The following is a 24,283-nucleotide window of genomic DNA, read 5'->3' as shown; positions in this document are numbered from 1 at the left end:
GGCCAGTGGCAACTTTTAACTTTCTTCCAGCTGCAAAAACCATAAGCATTCAAGTATCTGGAAATTCCATGACTTGCCATTTAAAAAATGTGCACACAAGATGTAAAAAGCCCACATTAGGAAAGCTAAACGGCAAACACACTTCGCTAAAAAGAAAGTATTTTGTTTTTCCAAGCTGACCTGCTGGTAGTATATCTAAGTGTATCAGACAGGAAGATTATTGTGTTCTACATGCAAACATTTTGCATAACATTGTGTGTGGGGGAAGAGACTTCTGGTGCCACGGATGAATTTGTTCCCAAAACAGAAGACAGCCTCAAACACTACCACTTGGTACATCTTGTAACGCCTCTCTTTCCTAACCTTTAAAGACTCTCTGAGGTCTCCAAGTTTTATTTTATTATCCAGCCTATAAAACTGCAGAAATGAAACATTATTCAGTGTTCCTGTTGCCTCTTAATCTTTCTGCCATGCATTAGCTCAGACATTCATCTCTCACTCAGCCCTCCCTCCCTTTACAAGACAGCAAACAAACCAGAATAGCCGAAAATCGTGTCAACCTACCACTCAGGTCACTATTTGTGATACGCAGCGTGGCATTCTCAGACTGCAAGGAGCGGTTCTTCTCCAGCAGCAGCACCTCCAGCGGTTTAGATGCATCCTAAAGAAAATCAAAGTGGGAGGCTTGTTTCTAAAAGCATTAAGAGTCTCACTCAGGCACTAAAAAGGATTTCAGAAGAAGAAAACAAGTGCTCATCCCTGCCATGAACGCAGCTAGGGAATTCACCATGCATGTATTTGCAGGAATCACTCAGTGCTCCTACGTGAGCCATAGAAGAGATTCACTGTTTAATTTTCATTGTAAATCATTCATCAATTCTGCGTTATTTTGAAACGTGTAATGGAACATTTTCTTAATCTTACTTATTTTAAAATGGTACTGGCAAGCTTTCAATTTAAAAGCTGTAGACTTCTTTTAATCTGATTAAAATAGGAGTTAAGATTATATTATTTCTTCTAGGTCAGCTGACCCAAGTTAAGCATTTCCTTGAAATGCTGCGTTTCAGCATAAACAGTTTGTTCAAATATAAAATCAGTCACAGAAACCTGCCATTTACCTTCCACTAAACACCTAACCCTTGATTGTTAAAAAACATATTGAAAATTAATCCCAGGATATTGATATTCAGTTCAGATTTCAGAAGCAGGAATTTAATTCATAACCTTTAAACTTAAGTAAGACTAATTTGCTGGAATAGCAGAGAAGACTCCTGCCTTCTCAGTACTCAAAGGTCTGTTTTCTTTTGTGAACGTTATTTTCAAGGCTAACAAAGACTTAAAAATGCTAAAGTCCTTGCTCAGCGTACTGTCAGTACAAGAAACATGCAAATCTCAGTGTAGCTGTACGCTGACTCCAGTATCTGTGAAAGACTCAACTTCACAACATTATAGTTATCCACTCCAGCACAGCTGAAACGTCATTCTTTGTCCTTGACCACTTAAAAGAAATTAATAGGCAAAAAATGTTCAGTTCAGATTTTTACATAAGAAAACATCAGGAAAACAATGATCAACCCATGTGTCTCAACATCAACAGGAAATTCTCCATGCCAACACCAATGAATTGCAAGACAAAATTTTTGTTAATTAACTGAACTGCTGAAGCAATTAAGAAAACAGAAGTAGGTTCAGTACCTGCGCACCAGAGCTTTCAGATGGTGCAAACTCCATGGATTTCAATATACTGTGGAAGGCAGAAAAAAAATTATTTTCTATTTCTTCTTAACAGCTGCACTAATGAGCATCAACATTATCATTTCTTACTCTCAGCAACACTACAAGTGATAACAACTTTCCTTGCAGTAACACAGCCTCATAATGAATATAGAGTAACTATTCAAACTAGTTATTGGATAAGAAAATTTTCTCGAGCGTCATCTAAATCATTCCATATGCAATCCCACCAGGCCAGTTTAAAGCGTAAATTTAAAGGTTAATAAGGATATAACATTTTAAGCTGTCAGAAGCGATATAAATTTATCTGTGAAGCTTGAAGGGAATGAAAAAGTTGTAGCAAAGCAACAAAACAGGGGAATCACCACCGCAGTTACAGTACTTTATATAATATACACCAGCTCACATATCAAGGAAAATATGCACAAATAATCTTCCCGACCAAGACACTACAGGCTAAAAGGCAGTTTTTCATTTTAATAACCTCCTAGTTCTATGGCAAAGGGAAGACACAATGGCACAATATTTCTTGAGAAATATGAAAGATCCAAATATTTATAAGTACATTAAGAGAAGAATCTGATAGTCGCATTGTCAATATTTTATATAAATACTGAGCAGTCAAAGGACGTCTCCCTTCAAAGTCTTTCAGCTAGAGTTGTATTGTCTGGCAAATGAGAAGCTTACAGGAATACAAACTTACTACTATGCTTTGCCTTATAAACTTTTAAAAATAGGCCTGCTGCAGGCAGGACGTTAAGTTCCTCAGACTGAAGCAATAAATGATTTCAGCTTCTCATTGTACAAAGACAACATTCATTTGTCGAAGAAAAATACGTAAACAGATATAGATAGTGTTTATACAGCATTTTTCACGTATAAAGCACCAGGAACTTTGTGAGGCAGGGAGAATATGTTTAACCACATATTAAATGTGGAAACTGAGTAAAAAAAAGCAGAAGGCCAGTATTAACATGCAGGGACTAGTTCTGGATGCCACTAGGAGTCAGCCAGACACCCAGCACTTATTAACTGCCGTAGACCTTGTGGCGTCCAGCTCCTCTATAAATCTGTCCGTGCATTAATCCAGACTTAGATGTCCATTAAGTGGCACTCGGGAAATCAGTGGCCTCAGTGACTCATTCAAGATCACGCAAAGTCGTGGCAAATCCAAGAAAAAAAAAGTCATTCTGAGACAGAAACCTCACATATTTTGCAGCTGTGCATACTCATTGCATACAGTATTAATTCTGACAGGCACTCCTACAAATATAATAATTAATAAAATCACCAAATTCTGTCCATCAGTTTCATCATATGGCATCACCGGATGACACCTCTTGCCAGCAGAAATCACTGTAGATTACAGCCATCACCCAATACACAAACACATAAAGTAATGCTGTTAAGACTCTGCTTTACGTGGGCACAACAGCTCAGCCACGTGCAGAAGTGCCTCTTTTCTGCTATTAATGGAGTCATGCCAGTCAAGGAGAGAGGTTGTGCATTAATGGCTCAAGTTCTTAAAGATCCTGACATTATATTGACATCACAGGCATGTTTACTCAGGTTGCTAATCACTGCTGAAAGCAAGTGTTTCTTGGGACACCTCTTCAGAGGCAGAGCTCTGTCTACCAGGACTCTAAGGTGCTGGGGGAGATAAATATACAGAGACTCATCTAGGGAAAACCCCAGTCACTGGTAGGTAACTGTTTTCATCCTCCCATGGATTCTGCAGGGTATGGCCTCTGAAAGGACAGCAAGTAGTAATGTATGTCCTCATGATGGTCAAATAAGGAGACCCATCTGAATTTAAAAAAACACAACAATTTGTAACAGCAAATTATCATGTGGCAAACTTCCCACAGCAAATCACAGGTGTTTCTCCCATTTCAGTTCAGATCAGCAGTACACCTGCGACGCGGGTCTCCCAGTAATCCCCACTTACCACACTTGGGTTTGCCATGCAGAGCAGTCCTGGAGCATACCAACCGCATTCCTTCTGGATGAGACTAAACCAAAAGAAGCTGCACGCTCTCAAAGGAGCGGGCGTGACGTGCTCTGACCACTACGGTGCTGCCTACGGAACCAGACTGAAACCAGTCGGAAGCGCAAAGTAAGCCTGAACATATTTAGTGTGTTTTAGCGGGTTCTTGGCACCAAAAGTCTGGCTTTAAAGCCCTGATCCTGTTGTGCCCTCCACTTGCACAGGCTGCTCTACCAATGCATTTTGGTTCTGAGCACCTGCTGCCAGCTGGGACCTTCAGGAAGGATCCTGAACCTTGCAGCAGTTGCATTTTTCAGTGAGCCTGAAGCAGGCATTCGTATTCAAACCTCGGCTGGAAACTCACTGACCTCTGCCTACTTAAAGTGGATTCCTTGCTACCTGAAATAGCCTTCTGGCAATTTCACAGGTAATTTCCTATACACTTAGAACCCAAAATATACTAAAAACCAAGTTGATGGCATCTCGAATTGCCCTCAGAGGAACATTCACTACAGCAGGTTCATTTTTTGAAAAAATGTAAAAGTTAAACATGTCAAAAATGACTCTCCAAATGTGTCACAAAAGAGACGTTTTCCTCAGGAATACGAGGAAGCAAAATGTTTCCCCTTTGGATTCCAGGAATATCTTTGCCCATGAGATCTTGACGCAATCTGCTGCTCAAGATCATTATCTGCTTTTTAAAGGAATGATCTTGCAACTTGAATCTGCACATCTAAGACGTCTTGAAAGATCTTACTCTAAAGCAAAGCATGCTCTGGGACAGCTCTACTTTCTGTTTGTATGATCCCGACTGCAAAGGCAGGAGGGCTAGCACTGTCGTATTACTCGAGAGGGAACTGAAAGGACACACAGAGCTCTCAGATCTCAAAAATAGGTTTAAAAGCCATTTGGCACAAAAGCCAATGCAGAAAGCAAGGAATCCTCCCATCCCAGATCTTGACATGGACCCAGTTAAGTTCCTCCAAGGTTAGAAGCGGCTGATACTGAGATCCCTCAGCCTAGAATACCTCTGACATCCTTGGGAGGATTAAAGAAAATACATCAGTGCCAAAACAACTGAGAAGTTTATTCTCTTTCTTCCTTACTGACAAGGTATCTTTTTTCTTGGTGTGTACGAGCAGTTCATTTTTGTCAGTGTTTCAGGGCACAAAGGCAGGCATAGTAGGATTCAGTATGAGGGATACCAGTTTTACAGCAATAGACTTTTCATAGTTTCACTTCAGATCAGACTGTCACTCTCAGGTGATGCACATTTAGATTTCGGCACATCTTTTGACCAGATGGGAGCAGAGAGGGTGGCATGAATGAGCTGCTGCGATGAAGCAGCATTGCAAACATCTGCAGTGCTCTCACAGAAGGTCTTAACTCCCCACGCCATGCAGCAGGACGGTGTATGGACCCCAGGCCACCTACAAGCTAGCTGGCTGTCCCTCCAAAGTCACCTACCCAGATAAAAAAAAGTTACCCACAAATTAGGGGATACAAAAGCTGTAACACCCAGGAGAAAGAGATTAAATTTACTGGCACCCAACAAGGGCCACTTCCAGGAGGTTCTCCCATCTATTTCACTGCAGACTCATCTTGAAATAACAGGAACACGCAGAAGCACCATATGAACATGGCTTCTGTGTCATGGCTTCTCATGGACCTCTTATCTGCCTTCCCATCCCTGCCCTCATGTAAGCCAGTGTCATAAAAAAAGAAAAAAAAAAAAAGGCATTACCGGCAGGAATACAGAGATCTAAATGAGTTTCATATCTAAAGTAAAGGCATTAAACCAGGTAGGATTTAAAACTCATTTGCTGTTTCAGTACATTCACATTTTTGTAACTCATGTAGCAAATTGGAAGGTTGTGGCTTAATTCCCATTCACTACTTTACATATGACGGCATAAACCAGCTGAAATCTGAAGCTGCGTTTCCTTAACTCAGGAGAGAACATGGACATATTTACCCGTATCACTAAAACGATGAAGCTTTTTTGAGACCAGTTAATATTCAGGTATAATGACCAAAGAATGGACAACTCATCTCACTTGACTGAAACTATATACCTACACCAGGGTGTGCTGCAGCTGGCAGTGAACCAGAACTGCAGCCAGCGTGGCTTGAATAGAATAGCACCAGGGGCTGGGCAGTCATTGGGCTTGCAAAACCAAACCTGCTTTCCATACTCTCCAGGGACGTGTAAACAAAAGCACATGATTACCAGCCTCATCTGAAATACCTCATTAAACAAGGTAACATTTTTTCAGTCTTCTTAAAATACACACAAAAATGCCAGAATGATGAAAGAAGAGATGGAGTTTCTTGCAGTTATTTAAACCTTGACACTAAACATATTTCCAGTCAAAAAACTTCTCTTCTGAACCTGACAGCTTATCTTGTTATAGTTTAAAATGAGGCTCTTTTAAGTCTTTTAAAAAAAACCCTTGAAATAGGGAGAGGCTGTTTGTGGCTTTAGTTTAAAACCACAATATATTAGCAAAAATATACGGTAAAACAAGCTCAGCGTTAAAATGGTAAGTGCTGAACACTGGCTGGCAAAAGCATAGAAAAGGTATTATGGCCAAAGGCCCTGCATTAAATTCTTGGTCCACATTACATTCAGCTCTTGGCTGGGGATTTTTAAAGAGTGGTCCGTCTAAAATACCACAGATTTTCAAACTTTTTACCCTTGGTGGACAATAGTTTTAGTGCCTTTTCTTCATGGACACTTGCATTATTTGCAATTGCAATACTCTGCTGCAACAAAAAGGAGTACTCTCAGATACAGCAGTTGCACTGGTTCTGGATGCAATTTCTGCCAATATTCCCAATTTCCCCATCTTTGTGGTTTTGACTGCATTCTTTATTGTTCCAAGAACACAGATTTGTGGCTTCATTTAACAAGCACTGTGAGTTTGTGAAAAAATTATGTAAGCATTTAACACTTACTTTAATTCTTTCTTAACCTCTTCATAATCAGCCTGTCCTTTCAGTTTTTCTTCCAGTTGCTTTAAAAGAAAGAACATGGATTTAATTATTTAGATTTTTTTTCTGCAGGCTTTTAAAATCATCTTCAAATTATTCCATATATACAGCAGCGCACAAGTGAGGGTTAATGACTCATACCTAATTTACATATATTAGAAAACAAACTATAACCAATTCAACGTAAACACAATTATATCTCACTCTTCCTTTGTTTACAGAGTGCCAAGCATTACAGAATTCAGTAGGTCCCAATTCGGCTGTTTGCAACGTCCCTGTCATGTGTTTAGTAGATTGGGGAAGAAGGTATTAAAAATGGGGCAGCTGAAACTTTTACAAAACTGATAAATTGAGTAAACAAGCAGGATGCTTTGGCACATGCTGTATTCTTAATAAGACAGCTCTTGATAACCTTATCTACGTGGAAAAAAAAGACTGAAGAAGCTGTTGTTGACTGCAACGCCTTAGGCTTGTAAGACTTCTACAATGCCTCATGCCCAAACAAAACAGCTATACCAAGTCGTTTTACAAGCATTATTTATTGCGATAACTAATATGATTACACACCGGAGATGAAGCATTGAGACCAACTCAGCAGGTCCTTTTGCTCAGGTCTGCCTGACCTGGGGCAGTCTCAATGGCTTCTCTTCGGTGTGAAGATGCCACAAACGTTGAAACAAACCTCCTAACACAATCCATAACGCAATGCCACACATTTGGACCTTACCCAAGAGCCCCTGCTCCCAACAACAGTGCTCATCACTACAGGATAAATGCTTCAGGAGGCCTAAAACATAGTGATACATAATTGATGCCGTTATGTTGCTTGCAGAAGCCACATTAATTTCCCACTAATAATTTCTTTGCTTACTACAGGCAGACCTGATGTAAGCAAAGAAAGAACAGAACTTTACTGGCCTGCAACTTCCATGGGTAAGTTCAGGCTAGCTCTGCTTCAGTTAATTTTTGGTGTTAAAACTGGCACAGATTCCCAAAGGTCACAGGAAACAGAAATAACACAAGGACATACCACCCTCAAAGAGAGAGCATCTACTTTGAAAAGGAAAGGAATATATGACATGAAAAAGAAAAATAGGGCTTTATATCCAGGAGAGGCTGCCTTTAGTGGAGAACTGAATTCAAGATCCTACACACACTCCTGGGCTGCTCGTTTGAATGCAGGAGGAAGGCAGGGAAGGGCTACTGTGACCTTGGATAATTTTAGCAAACCCGTTTAAAATGCAGTCCCATAAAGTTCTGCACCAGCACAGTTACAGGTGCATGAACAGCAGGGCTGGGACAGATGAACAATTAGAATTGGGAACCTCTTAACCATGCTATCTTCCCAAGTAAGCCAGTGTGTCGGCATCACCCATCTCAAAGCTACCCGATGGGTATAAGCAGCAAACCTAAACACTAGGTGCAATAATACAGCACCCACAGATTAGCAAGTCCATCATCTGAGCCATCTTAAGAATTTAAATGAGGCTTCTTCAGATGACAACAGCAGCATGATGGGGCTTTGTTGGACTTCCAGCTATTTTGCCATCTTTTAGAGGATTTCCTATCATGCCCTTTCTAGCTTATGCATTGCTGACATTTCTGCCTTGCCATTAGTACATATATTAAAAAGCAGTGACAAAGTGGACATCCACGTTATCAATATACAGCCCTCTTAAATTCCTGTTCCTGCTTTTTGATACCATAATCCACAATCCTTAGTCACTGCTGACAAGAGGCATCTCCCGGCAGTAATACATGGGCCCTGCTCTGGCAGCTGCTCAACAAGCAGCAATTAATGGATCACCACCACCGGTTGCTGCAGGAAAGCAGAAACTGTTGTTAAGCGTGGAATTTGCACTCTATGGGACACTGATGAAACGAGCGGCCTCTTAAAAGGTCTTGTGTCCTAGCACCCTTAGCCATCAGTAACTTGTGCCGTCATTGGGATTGTGTTGAAAAGAAAAATCCCATGTCTATTTCAGCTAAAACAAATTTTTTCACCTGGAATAAATACAGGGCAAGTTTTAGTCATTTCTTCTGACATGTCCTGCCTTACCAAATTCCAGTTACTAACTGGAATTATAGGGAGTACCAACTTTGCTTTATATAGCAGACAGTGCTACAGGTGTTTTGGCCCTGCCAAAAAACCCTATACTGATGTAACTAGGAAAATCCTGGTTGATGGGACCAGGAAAATCCTACAAATATTAAAGATGTTTGAGGTTTTGATAACCTCCAACATGTGTTGAAATCTCATTATGCAAATGTACTACGTAACCCCAGGGCTCACGGTGTCACTTCAGTTCTCTAACTTTTAAGGAGGGCCAGCTACAACACGCCGCAAGTTCAAGCAGCTTTGCAAGCTACAGCTCGATGCTGAGCAAAACAGAGTTAGTTTAACATGGAATCCAGCTAGACTTTTTAATGCACCAGATCAGGCTCAGTAAGACTGGAGAGGGATCTTTAAATGAAACCAGTGAGCCAGAGAGCCCTTGGTACCGGGGAGGAGATTCAGCATCGTGACCGACAGCTTTAAAGCTCAATGCAGGCAATGGGAGGACCCTGCCGAACACCACATGACATCTTTCAGCTCTCCTTGGCCCCTTCTACCTGCTTTTTGCTGCTTTACAGCTTAAAGCAAAGACACACTACAATTCACCTCCTCCTTAACTCTGCGACGCATAACGTTTTTGGGTCTACAGCAGAGTAGCTTTTACAGTAGGGATAACTGGCTATTTATACTAGTCCTCAGTATAAAAAGTACTGGAATAAATTTTAAACAAACAATATCCTGGATTAATATGTTAGTTACTTATGCAAGGATATGCTAAGAAAAAAGCCTTTTTTAGAAACGGATATAAAATACAGAAAAGCTAATGATGCCCATTTTAGTGCAATCTATAGTAAATGTAATTCTGTATAGGGATATGCTATACCTTGAAAGTATTTCTGGAAATTTTAGGTACAAAACACAGTTAGGAAAAAAAAAAAAGAAAAAAAAGATGTTGACAGAATGAAGCTGTTTTGGACTCTCAGGTACTTGTATGCTGTTATAGCAGTATGGCAACCAGCAATATTTTACTCTGAATTGTATAAAACACACATACATCCATCATTCCCAAGTACCTAATATAGAGATTGTTGCCATGGAAAATCCGCACCTAAATGTATACTTTACTAAACAATATAAACGAACAACTGAGAATGCAATGCCTGTATATAAGCAGAACATTTAGGCACTTGGCATCTTCCCAGTCAATGACTGTTTTAAAATGTATTAGTATGGTAATTGTCTCAAAGAACCCTGTAAAATGCACAGAACATGGTATAACAAAGGTTCAAGCTGTGAGACAATCTGGAGGAACTAATATCTTGTGCTAAATATCAACCTGGTTAATTCAGACAAAATATATTCTAACGTCCTCCAACACACAAAAATGCAGGGAGCCAGAGGACAGAAGGAATGGACTGGTGGCATTTCTGCACACTAAATTTGCAAATATTCCATGTTAAGGAATAGTCTTGCATTTGTTGTATGAATGAACCCATGTTAGAGCATGCATAGATTGGGTCCCCTCTTATGTTATTTAAAAAAAAAAAAAAATCATTACTGCATTATTAACTAAAGCGTCCTAGGTAAATAGCATGGGCTGTATTAAGGGGCTTAAAACATTTTAAAAACCCCATTAGACTAATGTCATAGTTTAGTTTAGAGTGATAAATTAAAAAGCCCATATTTAATTAACCCAGGTTACTTGATGCATCACAACTAGCACTGTTGTATTTTAACTGGGTAGCAGGGAAGCTCTAACTCCCAGCAACGAAGGGTTAATGTAATTATAGTTAGAAAAGTCTTGTTACTAGTGGACATGTTTGATTATTAGATCAGATGACGATAAAGAAGCAATAATTTTGAAAGTATTTCTGCATTGTTTCATTAAGTCATAGAGTATTAAAGAATTCCCCCAAGATACGGTCTGAGAACGTTGCTTTAATTTGTGAAACTGTGATTCATTTTTTGTGGAGGCAATCATTACAATCTCAGTTATTTTAGAAGCAATTCCTCTATAATCAAACATGAGATCAACACATCACCACTGAGATTTGGTTCTTTGTACAAGAGATCTCAGACACAGGTTTTCCCAGCACTTTGGGGTAAAAGTACGTATTTTGAAATATTTTTATAGTGCAACAAATAAGGTTTAAGAGGGTTGAAATGACTAAACTTTATCAATAGAGTCACTGCATAAGACACTATCAACAGGAACCTAAATATATAGAGCATTAGCTGGGCAAGCCTAAGAGAAAATGGAAGATTACTGAAATGAAAATCAAAGACTTGCTCTGTCATTTCTATGATCCTATTCCCTTTGAAGTTAATGGCTAAACTAATACTGACCTCACCAGGAACATGCTTTATTCCAAGAAAATCTGTGAAGTGCAAGGACTCAAGATATTTTCTATCAGGCTTTATGAAAAAATAAAAAAAAACCCCGTAAAATGGGTGTAGCCAGCAAAATGCGTCCCTCAAAACCTTCCTCCCTCATGAAGAGTGGTGCCCACATGGTGACAGATGGGCAGAGACTGATACCATAAATATAGGAACCTAATAGGTTTCCTTTGCTCTACTGTATTTTCATAAAAATTCCGCAAGGCTGTCTTAAAACATGCATAAAGCATACTGAATGCAACACTTCAGCTTCATCCCTAACAGACATTTGTCCACATAAATTATGCTACACCAGAGCAAAACTAGTACCTTCTGAAAAATGTCAGAATTAGAACAATTCGTAAGAGTTTCAATTGAACATTAAATCATTCTGATAGAGGAAAGCTACCCACGCCGCAGTCAGAGCTAAGTGGGTACTATCAGCCTCCTGCTTTCAAAAAACTCTCAGACTATAAAACCTGCAAAACTATGAAGTCTTTAATGGAATAGATAAATTTATCTTGTTTACACTTTGAAGCTCATAGATGGTAGAACAATGAAAGAGACAGGAGTTACAGGAAACTGATTCATAACACATGTCAGGAAACATTTCTCATGCTTACTGATAGCTCAAAACTCTGTGGGCTAGCGCGCAAAGAAAGTAGAGCTGCTGAAGCAAAAAGTAAAGGGGTCACTCACAAAATTGTTAGATGTTTCTTCTGGTTTTAGTGCAGTACTACTGGTATGCAAATGAGTTGACTGGGCCGCTAATTATAAATGGGAATTACTGTACAGCAAATATATAGTTAAAAAAATTAAATGCTTATTAAGGCTAAAAAGCTTTCTCTCTGTGTCTTGATTTTACTTGTTTTTATGCTCTAAATGATACACTTCCCTTTTCCAGTGGAGAGAACTGGAGGGGGTAGCAGGTAAATTCAAAGACAGACCATAGCACAATAAACACCCCTGCCAAATCTGCAATACCAATCACTGGAATGGGAATTAGAAGTTTTAAAACCTAAGAAGGTTTTTCTGTGCCTTTTCAGTTCAGCTATTTCACAACATATCCATGGTAAATATACGTTGGGTTTAGTTGGTGGTTTTAATTCTAAAGGTAGCCATGTTCTGCAAAAACAAATTTCAAAACAATGAGAACTAGGTAAATTAAATTTCAACAAAACTGTGATCACTTAGAATAAAATGTCACAGAAACTGGAATTCAACAGCATCCTGAAGTAGCCAATGGCTTTTATGGTGCCTCTCAGAACCACAGAAAGCTTACATCAGTAAACCCCAATATTGGTACGTCAATTATATCCTTCGAAAGCTGCTGAGCACAGAACCGAGCCTTACTTTAAGTGTGCTGTTCTTGGCGGTCAGCTGCTGCTCCAGCTGTGAGATTTGGCTGCTGGAGTTCTCCCGCAGCTTGGTGAGGCTGCCCTGGAGTCTCTGGACATCTTCTACAAGCTGGGCGATTTCCCGCTCCTTCGCAGCCAGTTCTACTTCCAAGCTGGACCGTGTTAGAACCTCGATGGCCTGCTCCTAATGTGAAAAAAAAAGTATTAGGCCACATAAATAAAAAAGGGAACAAGCTTGAATTCAGGGCAGCTAGGCAAGGACCAAGAACGGCATTGGGTGGCATGAGAGACAGGAACAATCTCTGAATCTGGGACTCCGGTGATTGACTGCGTGAATCTGGAAGACGAACATTTCTACTCCCCAGGACAGCTCTTTGGTAAAATAGGCATAATGGAGAGAATGAAGTTCCCTATTTCATAATTGCACTGGAAAGATGCAGCCGTGAAAGTCAAGGGATTCGATTTAGATCTATTTATTATTAATAGTCCAAATGCTTTGACAACTATGAAAATCTGTGCTTACAAAATACTAATCAGATAAAATATTCTGAAGTAATGGAGCAGAATTTCTTAATCAGGAATGGCAGAGTCACGTGCCTTCAGCTCTTCGTACGTGTGCCACACATTTCAGGCAAAGTTGTCAAAAATTGCCCCAAAGTGCTACTTCCAATGAACTTTCTCCTTGCATGAAAATTGTTTGCTGTTAACATTATTGCTAGCAACTAAAGCCTCTCCTCCATGGGGATTATTATAGATGTGACAGCTGTAAGGCAAGGCCATTCTCCCTACGGTCTCCACTTCCAGAAATTCCCTTTCCTAAATCAAGATCTTTCTTCTTCCAGTTTCCCATGGCTGCAAAGTCTGTCCTCAAGTCTGAAACTTCCTCACTAGACCGACCTTCCAGTAGGACAAGAAATAAGAGAGGACAGAGAAGTTAAGAAGGTAGATCTATTCAGAAAAGATAATACAGACTAATTGTACCATGTCTTTTGTCTCCTTTTGTGTTAAGAGATCAATAGCTATAATGCTATTGATAATGATATGAAGAACATAAGGAAATCCTTGTGCAGATCTGGGGAGCACGAGGCAGCCCAATGATGAATGCACGTTCCATTAAAAAGCCTAAAACGCATCTTACAAAGGTTAATGGCTGTTCCTCAGAAAACATCAGTGAAGTAGGAAAGAATCCATTTACCAAGAGAGAGACAATGATCGAAAGCATTATACCAAAGATCCTACGACGAGAGAGCTGAAAATTCAACCCACCGATGCTGTCACCCAAGCACTTTCCTTACAATTCAAGATGACATTGCAGCAGATTGAAATATAGTCCATACCCTCTTTTCTGGAAAATACAGGCACAACAAAATACCTTTTCTATATCTTCTAAACACTTAGCTTGATTCTCAGTGACTACATACCATTGTATCTCACAGAAAGCTACATGTACGAACAGCAGTTAACAACGCTCTCCTATTACACTGAATTATACTTTTAACTTGAAAAAACCTCTAATTTGCTTGCATGAAACATCACAAGTTGTATAATCATCTGCTGCTTGTGCCTATTGAGACTAGAACGTAGAGTCTGAAATAAGATAGATAATGATCATTTTCATCCCGCAGTAGTTGTCATATTAAATATAAATGAAGTGCAGAAGTACTATTAAATACAAGAAAGACCTAATGTTAAAATAATGATAAGACTAGGACACGAGATAGGAAGAGGCAGGTAATTCAGAGTTACAAGTGATATTCAGGCTTTTTATTTTTTGTTTTGCAGCCTGCCTGTCTATCTTTTGACTTCTCTGAGAAAATACTGGGTTGTATTAATAGACGACCAAAGCGATCTGGAGGACTTAGGGTTTGTTACTCATTGTCTGCAAATGTATTTTAAAGGCAACCATGTGTTTCTCTGATATCAGTGTCAAGCATGTATATGGCTTGCAAGAAAAAAGCAATATAAGAGCATGATTTCTTTTGTTTGTTAAATCTGCCGCTTAGAAGTAGACTAAATTTCACTTAATTGCATATTTACATTTAAATACCCCTATTTCTCCTTTGGCAAACAAATATCAAAATAATCTGTCTGCTCATCTGTGATACCTGTTAATCCAGGACCAGCTGGAGTCCTGTAATAGCACTCTGTGCCCGCAAGGTCTGATCAGCAGAGTCAGCGCTATCAACCTCCCCAAACAGCGGTGTTTGCTTTGTTTAGAAACACACAGAGAAGGCAAAAAGCAGCCAAACCTTTAGGAGAACGGGATATCTTCTCAATTTTCTAAACTTCTTTTATCGGATCTATAGGTGTAATTCTTAGTTTAGATATATTCAGTGAATTCTGGAATGATACCGAATTTATTTCTGGTTCCTCTGACAGCCCATACACTAAGAATAACAAGACCCAGAAACGGGCAGGCAGCAGGTCCCCGCTAACGCAACCATCTCTGGGCAAAGTTGGTCCCCTCGGTCTGAAGCTCCGTGCCTCTGCTGTGCCCTCCAGGCAGGCACGTGCTGATGGCCCACCAAGGCACTCTTTGTTATACTGCATTGCTGCCTTCATTTTTCCTCTGCTGACGCTCTTACCAATGTGAAACAATTTCTGAGTGTTGCTGCTATCCACCTGGACCGGCAGCCGTGGAGAGCTGTGGATCACTGTACCGGTCACCACGGAGCAGAGCGACCTCTGTCCTTCCCGTGGTCTTCTGTAGCCACCAACCCCCTTAGAAGTTTAACCAAACCGCAATCCCAAAGGAACACAATTCCACTGCAGTTAAAATATTACTCCAAACAGATATTTTTATAGCTGCAAGCATAAATTGAAAGAGCTGTACTGCAGTAATGTCAGAAACCTGTAAGAGTCAGTAAATATTTTCTCTCACCACATCAGGTGCCTTCTGGATCTGCGTAGCAAGTTGGAGAGATTTGTTAGCTGACGAGAGCTGCTCCCTTAAGGTCTCTGCCTCTCTCTGAGCCACCTCTGCCCTCTGAAGGAAATGAAAAGGGGTGAAAAGAGAAAGTACATTCAGTTTAACAACTGACAATTATTACAAGAACATTCATCAATTCATGCCTGACTGAATATAATTGATTTTCCTAAACACTCAACCTAATAAATGTTAGAAAAAAACATAGAATGTGATGGATTTTTATTTTAAACAGTACAAGGAAGAAATAATTGAGCGATTATGACAGTAATTTAACGCTAGGAGCAAGGAATCCCCTGCTGATACTAATGCTGCGGCCCACTGAATTTCCCAGACTGAATAAATACAAGTGGAAATGGAGTCTTTTTATTCAATTTCTTTCTATTCTCATAGACCAAGCAGATTTTATTGCAAGGTTCCTCATGGGAATAATTCTCACGGGTAAATGCTGAATTAAAAGATATTCTGACCATTCTCTCTAACGCACATACAGTGTTGTGGGCTGTCTTTCTTCAGTAATTATTTCCCAAAACATGAATTGTTAGATTCTGTTCTTTCAGCAGGTCTATTTATTCAACAATATTTAACCCTAAACTGACAATTTTGCACAGATCAGTTACCAGCTGCTGAGGATTTACGCAATATCTGATAGCCTGTGACTTGGCTACCAGACAAAATTCCCGTACAAATATTGAAGAATAATAGAAAGGAGAAAGGCAGAATTATGAGGAAAGATTGTCTGTACAAGAGTTTGGGTAGAGACAGATGGATCAGTAACTTCAGGCAATAAATAGCAGCAAAGTCCTTTCCGTAACTGTGTATAAGCTTCTGTTAAGAAAGCAGAACAAAACCTGGTTGCGTTTACAGTATATGCTCCTCTTGGTCAGACTTTCTTCTCTCTTTTTTGTAAAAAAAATGTTTTATTTTTATAAAAACACACTGTTTACCTCCTTGAGTAATGACTGCTTTTCACCTGCGCTACTCCCTGCAAATCATGCTGCACTTTCAATAGAAAATAGCTAAAATAATTTTCTATCTCCACTTCCAAGACATATCACCAACTCTTCCAAACCCATGAACTCCCACCAATTAAGGTCTAAACTTTTCTTGACCAACTTTTACACGGATGGGTCCCTCCCTTTATTGAATAATAAATTCATTTTTAAACCACCAAAACTGCTGTATTTCTGTGTGCCACTCCCTGCTTTTTCAACTAATCCTTTTGAAAACCTAAGTCATCTAAAATCGCGAATATAAAACCTATACCCCTGCGTGTGTGCATGGTCTTTGACTTACTAGTCAAAGCAGAGACTCTGTCTGCATGTTTAATCAATCAGTAAACTAACGGCAATCAAATACTAAATGCATCATCTGTGCTATTTGCTCACAACATTATATTAAATGATTTTGCATAGGTTCTACAGCTGTAATTAAAATATAACTGTAAAAAGTACAGTAACATGGCTCTAATAATCAGAGCATGGGACACAACCTATTCTGTGCACGAAAAAACGGTAGCAGCATTAAGAAGGCACAAAAAGAGAAAGTTTATGTTGTTTATGCAGCTGGATAATATTAGGATAAAAAACTGAGCTAACAATACAGATTGAGATAAATTATTTTCTCACACTTTATTAGATGTGGATGTACATATATTGATCTAATAACTGCTAAACAACTCCAGCAAAGCAGGACAAGTTACTACACTGTGGCACTTGCTCTTGCATCTACTGCTGTGTAAGTAATGGGTTTCGCAGCCTTAAGCAATTCTGCTGATGGCTTCCATTCACAGCAGCATTGTTTTGAGAATCTATTCAGCTCGCATGCAAGCAAACCACAGAGGATATTTCTAATAGATGTTACATCTGCATATACAGTAAGCTGTCAGCTGCCCTTTCTGCATAGCCTCCCCAGCCGATTCAGAACACCTGTTGTGATCCTGTGAATAATATTGGACAAGATTTCATACCATGCATTGTTAAAAATACATCAACGGAAACTTTGGGCAATTCTGTTTGGGAAATACTGATCAATTATTCTCTTTTTTTTTTTTCCAGAATGGAAGCTTTTTAGAGCCAGAATTATAGATGCGTTCAGTGTCTGGAAAGCACTTTTGGGTGCTATTGCAATATAAATTATAAATTACACACAAAAACCTGTTAAAAGAATAGTAGTTTCAAAATTGAGCACTTAGAAGTTTTGAAAAGCCAACCCCAAGGCCACAGGTATGTTCGGCCACCCCCTATCCACAAGGCTTCAGGAGGCGAGCTGGAACCGCAGAGTAACATGCTACTGCTTTTTTCCAGTGGGACTCCCTGCTTCATTCAACTCTCAGGATGAATATTCCTCGGTGAATGAATATTTCGCTTTGTCCTCCTTGTTCCGTGTGTGACCTCTGTGGCTTATTTACTGCAAACTAATCCCACCCTCCTCTGCAGATAGGATTAATCGCTTCCTTACGGGCCTTGCTCTGGTTTCCACCATCAAAGGATCTAAGTGCTCCAGAAGTGTTAATGAATGCACTGGTACAAACCCCTATTTTGAGCTATATGGGTTCCCCAAGCCCCCAGCAAATTTCCATTTGGGTGCTCTGCACGGTGGTGTCAACCACAACCTCACCGTGTAGCACGGGCCACGTTTGGCAATTTCTCACCTGCTCGCCTGCACCCAAGACCCCGTACAGTGGTTGCGGTGCTGCTCCCCGGCAAAAAACTCTGGTTTTACCTCTCTGACTCCTACCCTTCTCTGCTTGTCACTTTGTCCCCTTCCTAATTCATTCTGGCCACTGGAAGCACCGTTTCTGTCTTCTCTGAGCTTCACGGTGCCTTTAGCTTCAGGCAGGCAAAAGCAAGCTCATACCTCGCATGACCTAACACACACACGCAAACTTCCAGAATTTGTCTTACCACCACGATTTCCTCCTTCCTCTTTTCCTCGTTGCTTCTTCTCTAAATGCCTTCGCAGCAGCCCCGTCTCGGTCCCTCTCCTCCCTCCCTCCCCACCACGAAGCCCCTCTCCGTGCTCTCACGACGGCGTTGCCCGTCTCCCCGTCGCGGCAGGGGCAGCCTGGAGGAGCATCTCCCTCCCAGTGCTCCCCGTCAAAGTGGCACTGAACCTTACATTACAACCAAGAGAAGAAAACCCTGGCTGGTTAATGTTCACCCAGCCGGCGCAGTGATAGACTGCAGCGTGCTTGGGACAGGCACGGACATCAAAGCCGACAAATTCAAACCAGATTCTGTTGAGTTTGTGTGAACTTGGGTTTTTTTCAGACGCTTATAGGCTGGCCAAACTTGGGGCTTTTTTTTTTTTTCTTTTGCTACTTGAAGCAACAGAGATACAACCCTGAGAAAAAGGCAAACCCTCCCTCATCAAGTGCCAAGCCGCTTCTCTTAAATATGGGCACAGCAGGCTCCTCACCAAAACAGCAAGAACAACTCGTAACATGTGGGGAAAACTGGATTTTTTTTCCTAATCTTGTTCTTAGAAACGGTTGAACAATTTTTCCTGAAATAAGAAAAGAGAGTGCAGCCAGAGACAGACACCCAGCATGGAAAATGGCTGAAACCTAGCAATCTTGCACAACTTGGAGCCACTGGAAAGTTCATGCAACCTTCTCTTTGTGCGAAACTATCCCATTTTGGCTAAGAAATATGTACGCCACAGTACAGTTGCTTTTCATCAGTCAGTGCTAAAACTCTTGGTTTCTTACTTCCAAATCTACTATGCACAGCCTAGAAAACCCATGATGACCAGTGACAGTCACACTACGGGCCTTGATAGAGATCATGCAAATCCAGCATTGTCTAAAAATGCTATTTTTCTGGATAGCTCAGTCATACAATTCCTCCTAATTTCCATACTGCCGTTTTTCTAGCATAGCGCTACCTCCCTGGTAACAAAACACTTCAAAATACTTTCATTCTCTTTAATATAGCATGTAAATATTGTACTGTTCACAGTGGAGCCAGTAGGTCGTGATCATAATGCTGCCGTCTGCTTTCCAATTTAAAAAAAAAAAAAAAAGCCTCACACTATATCCAGTTTAAATTATTCTCATTGTTTCCTGACAAGATAATGAATAGCATGAACTGAGTGCTCTTCTACTTACAGTAAAATGTTAATTTGATCAAAGACCAGTGGTGTGAATAGCAAAATGAGATACTTACAAGCAAAAAAAGTATAACCTTTCCCTTAAAGTTCCACCAGCCAAACTATATTTCCTTATTACATGCTAAATTCAGTGCTATACATGGCAAAATCTTCCTATGGGCTAGAAGTGTATATTATCACAAGTAATTCTGCTAAGTTAATGAGCCTGGTTATGGCAGTAATCACCATACTTGGTTTTAAGCGCTTGAAGCTGACATTCTTACTTGCAAGCTGCCTCAAAAGCTATGTTTCTCAGAGCACGAGGTCAATTAAAGCACACTGGTTCAATGTGCTTTAATTTTCTAACTTTTGAGATATAAAAATTTGTTTTAAAACTTTTAAACAACCCTAGCTTTCACAGAACAACAGCACGGTTATCAGAAAATCTGTGACATGAAAGACTCTTCAGGGCTCTGGCACCTATTTTTTCCAGCAATGGAGAATTACACAAAAAAAAAGAAAAAAACTCCGACAAACAGAAGAGGTTGGGTTGTCTTCATTCTTGTCTTCAGGCTGTTGCACTTTCCTTTGCACACTGAAAGGCTGCCAGATAAACGTATTCCCAACTGAAAGCCAAGCATTTACAGGAAACTCCTGTGTTTGTATGAAAATAATATTAACCATATTTTGCTTTTATACAGCACTTCTCCGTGCAAGGATCTCAATGCACTTTATAAAGTAAATGTTATTATTCCCATTTTACAGATAGTGAAATCACAGGATTAAGTGAATGACCTCATCTGCTATAAAACGGCATAACTTCGCTGAATTCAGCAGGGCTACGGCACACCACGATAGCAGAGGATCTCATTCATTGCAGAGGGAGTCAGAAATAAAAAGCAAATACTCTGGCAGTATCTGTGTTAGCCTTGGTGCAGATGAAGGAGTCACGTCAAGATGAATACCCTTCTTCGTGGAAACATAAAAACAAGGACTGCCTTGTCACTGGTTTTGTTACCACTGGTGGGTCAGAGCAAAACCTCCCACACAGCACCTGCACTACCTATATTGCGTTGCATTTGTGTTGCTAAGAGGAGAATTTATTCCATCTGCTACTCAAAAACATACATATTTTATAGCAATCTCACTTAGTAGGAATATCTTTTCAAACCATTTTCCAATGTGATTTGTTAGAGATAGGAAGGTACCATACTCCATGAAATAAAAAAAAATAATATTGAGAACAGCATTTCTGCCAAAACGCCCTGGTGAGGTTTTCTTTCTACTTCTATAGCAGACACTGTTCCATGTATTTTAGTGGCAGTTCGGTTCCAAAAAATGCTTAAACTCACTACCCCTTCCTCTACAGATCTTAAAATCTACCACTACCTTTCTGTGGAATAAATAATACTGATCCAGTCTAGATTCTTTAATAAATGGTTATGTATTACAGAAAGAACAATTGTTCTTGGTTTATTGATAACAGAAGTTTCTGTATTTGACTTTCTTTCCCCAGAAAAAATAAGAAGTAGAAATCTGGGAGCACTATCAGCACTGTGAAGATGTAAAGAAAACCAATGGAAACATTTTGCTTTTCCAAAGGGATAACTTGGCAGAGACACAGAAGAAAAAAAATATTAATTCTTTCTCTATAGCTTTCACAATATAGTCCACCAAAAAAAGTGTCCCATGTTCTCTTTCTGTTATTGCTACCAGAATCTAAGGATACCTATATCTGAGTCTGTTTTTCAAATCTATTTCCTTCTCCTCAAGATTAAAATACAATAACCCAGGATCAACAAACCCTAATGGAAATTCTTCTCTTTTTCTTTTAAAAGTGAAAAAGCACTTTTTTTTCAGGAAGCCCAAATTACAAAGCCCATTAGACTTTTTTTTTTTTTTTTTTTTTTTTTTTTTAAACAATGTGAACTGAATGTATGAAGCCAGTAGACAGATCTGGATACCTCAATGACATGAAACCACAAACTTAGACTCAGTATTAAAATCTTAAAATGACACACCCCCCCCTCAAATTTAACACTCCAAAGTATTTCTGTTTTCACAACATAGGAATTACTCTTTTCAATAGAAACCTCAGTTTTTCTCACACACAACTGGGTGATTCCAGGTTGCTAGATGAAGTATAGAAACAGAAGGATAATTCATTTGAATAAATTTGTCATCACAAAGATTCGTGACTTACTGCCATAAACACTGTGAGAAGGGTGTAAACTTGAAAAGGTACAGAAAAGTGCTAACCATAAATATTTCTGTAAAATATACATTCAGACAACTGTAACTGTTGCAAATGCAGAAAAGTACACTGGAGCTTCATTAACTTCACTGATTGGAAATTATAATATTCTGGGAATCAACCAATAAAAAATTCAAAGATGCTATATCCCAAACTATGATAAATCATTTATTTTGACAAGTAAGGGTAGTTTAGTTTTAATTATTTATTATTATACTTCGTAGCATATCAGAAAATATGCAGTGATTTATTGTGCAAAATGAAATCTTAATAAAACGAGTCCCTTCCCCAAACTACAGGATTATTAAATCTTCATGGAAATGCGAGGGTGAACTCTCGGGTTATTTTCGTTATCGAGCTGGCGGGTTAGTAAAGTGAAAATAAGCAATTCCTATTGCATTTAGTTATATTTTGACTTCAGCCCTTTACATACCCAAGCCATACAAGTCATACAACCTCGGGGATGAGGAGGAAAACAGAGGGATAACAGACCCCCGCTGCCGCTGCCCACAGCTCCTCTTGCTGTCTTGCAGATGATGCAGTCGCATCTTACTGCTAAAGCAAGTGGTGGCTATGGGCTTCAGACTTTACACCCCTGCTAAAGCTACACCCCATGGAGCTAATGGCTCCTCTTGAGGCAGGTGTACGTAGACCAGCCATTTTAAGGTGCTGTTCTTCTCCTTTTTGTACTGGTTTACACCTCTCAAGACTTTAAAGTGGAAGGGTTACTCCACTGCCACCACCGACACCCACCTCCCAGCCAGGACCGGCCTCACCCTAACAGAGGGTGTAAATTGGTGTACTTAAATTACTCTGTTTGAGCTTTGTCAGTCTGAATGAGACTAGCCCTGCTGCAAAACCCCACTCAAGATCTCGGATTAACCACACTGAGTGCCTGGATTAGCAGCTGAGAAAGGGCTGTCATCCCAGCAGCCCTGCTGCCACCACATCGCTACCTCCAGCACCCACCTCCAAACCCCTCCAACCCTAGTTTGCTCTGCTCAAGTGAGGGGTTTATTTCTCTCGTTGGCTAGGGTTAAGGTTTGGAGCAAAATTCAGTTTATACCTTGAGTTAATGACACAATGGAGAGAAACCCAGCTCTGCGGGCACTACACCTTTTTCTTTCTAAGCAGAAAATTGCAAAGCTCACTGGTATTTAAAGGTAATTATTTCTACGAGCTAGTAATTTCTTCTGGGGATGATAGCACACAAACAAGCCCAAAAAGCTCCTGCATGAAACAATCCGAGGATCCAAATGAGGAAAAAACAGTGGGAGAAGAGGGGTGATGAAGCCTGAAGACTAAGAAGAATGGTCCATGCTTCACCTAACAGGACACGAGGGTGGGAGTTACAACATCAAGTCTGTCCCCATGGCTTTCATCACCCAGAATACGGACACCTGGATCAACGTCAATGAGTATCCTCTCATTACTGCAGAACTGGGGAGGGAAATGGCACTCCCCACCTCTTAAGAGTCAGAGAGGTGTCCTCACATAAAGCAAGGGAAGTTCAGAAATGCCAGCTCTGGATTTAAAAAGGACAGTAACTGAGAAAGGGATCTTCAAGAAATATCAGATACTTAAAAATTTAGGGTAAATATTTTTTCACATTTTCAGTGGAAACATTTTGCTGTTCTGTAAATTTCTGCTCTGAATCCCAGTCGTTTGGGTCAGTGTTAATTCCAGAGCAGCAAAACATCACATCAAAATCAGCAAGGCAGTCTATTCTCAAAGTAGGAGTCATGCTGTGCATTACTCTTTAAAGGTAGCCTTAATAAAGGGGAATAAGTACTTACTGAAATGGTAAAAGGAAATGTTAATTTAACTATTAAATACATAATTATGTTAAGTACTTGTTTCTGCAATTGTAACACTTCAACCTGATGCAAACTCACTTTCTGGCCTGTGCAACGGATTTAATTTCTTCCAATTTTTTTTTCAACTATAAGGAGGTAAAACACAGGAATAGCTGCTACAAAGATTACTTAGTTATAATTTATAGAAGTGTTTTACAAAGGTAAAGCATCACACAAGACAAGGACTACGGGCATGTTTCAGCAAATCAGCTGAGCTACTCCAGCAGCCTGCTGCTCCTGCTCTCCACCGCTGAACTCTCCCTTCCCTGTCTCCTCTGAGGCCACACGCTCCTCTCACGTCCCTCATCTCGGTGCTGCTGCTTCTCCGATGTTTTGTTGAGCTGCCTCAATTTGCTAAACCCACAGAAAACAAACCTGGCCCCTTCACCCCAAATTCAGGCTTTTCTGCAGTTACTGAGCTCGATGGACTCAATGAAGGGTCCCCCAGTTGCCAAAGCTGCTGTTAGGGAGGGGACAGGACCACAGCAGCCGGGAGGGGGAAGCAGAGGAGGGGGAGATGGGGAAAGGGGAGACAGAACCACCTCTTCTGGCTTTACAACAGCTCAGATGAATTGCACGCTGATGTCTACATACAGATTCAGAGTTTGCTGAATTACAACCCAACTAATGGTTATGCACATAAGCAGTTA

The 24,283-nt window shown here is 40.1% G+C and overlaps 1 protein-coding gene across 1 annotated transcript in view; it reads right to left on the bottom strand.

The window, feature by feature from the left end:
- CUX1 (cut-like homeobox 1) overlaps positions 1–24,283 on the bottom strand; it is a 208,358-nt gene that overhangs the window by 44,342 nt on the left and 139,733 nt on the right. Inside the window, 5 exon segments of the mRNA XM_009319326.1 lie at positions 565–661; positions 1,696–1,744; positions 6,680–6,738; positions 12,501–12,689; positions 15,387–15,491. Coding sequence (XP_009317601.1) covers positions 565–661; positions 1,696–1,744; positions 6,680–6,738; positions 12,501–12,689; positions 15,387–15,491 — 499 coding nt within the window.

Source organism: Pygoscelis adeliae, unplaced genomic scaffold, assembly GCF_000699105.1.
Source record: "Pygoscelis adeliae isolate BGI_AS28 unplaced genomic scaffold, ASM69910v1 Scaffold282, whole genome shotgun sequence".
NCBI lineage: Eukaryota > Metazoa > Chordata > Aves > Sphenisciformes > Spheniscidae > Pygoscelis > Pygoscelis adeliae.
This window is presented reverse-complemented; position numbering and strand designations above follow the sequence as displayed.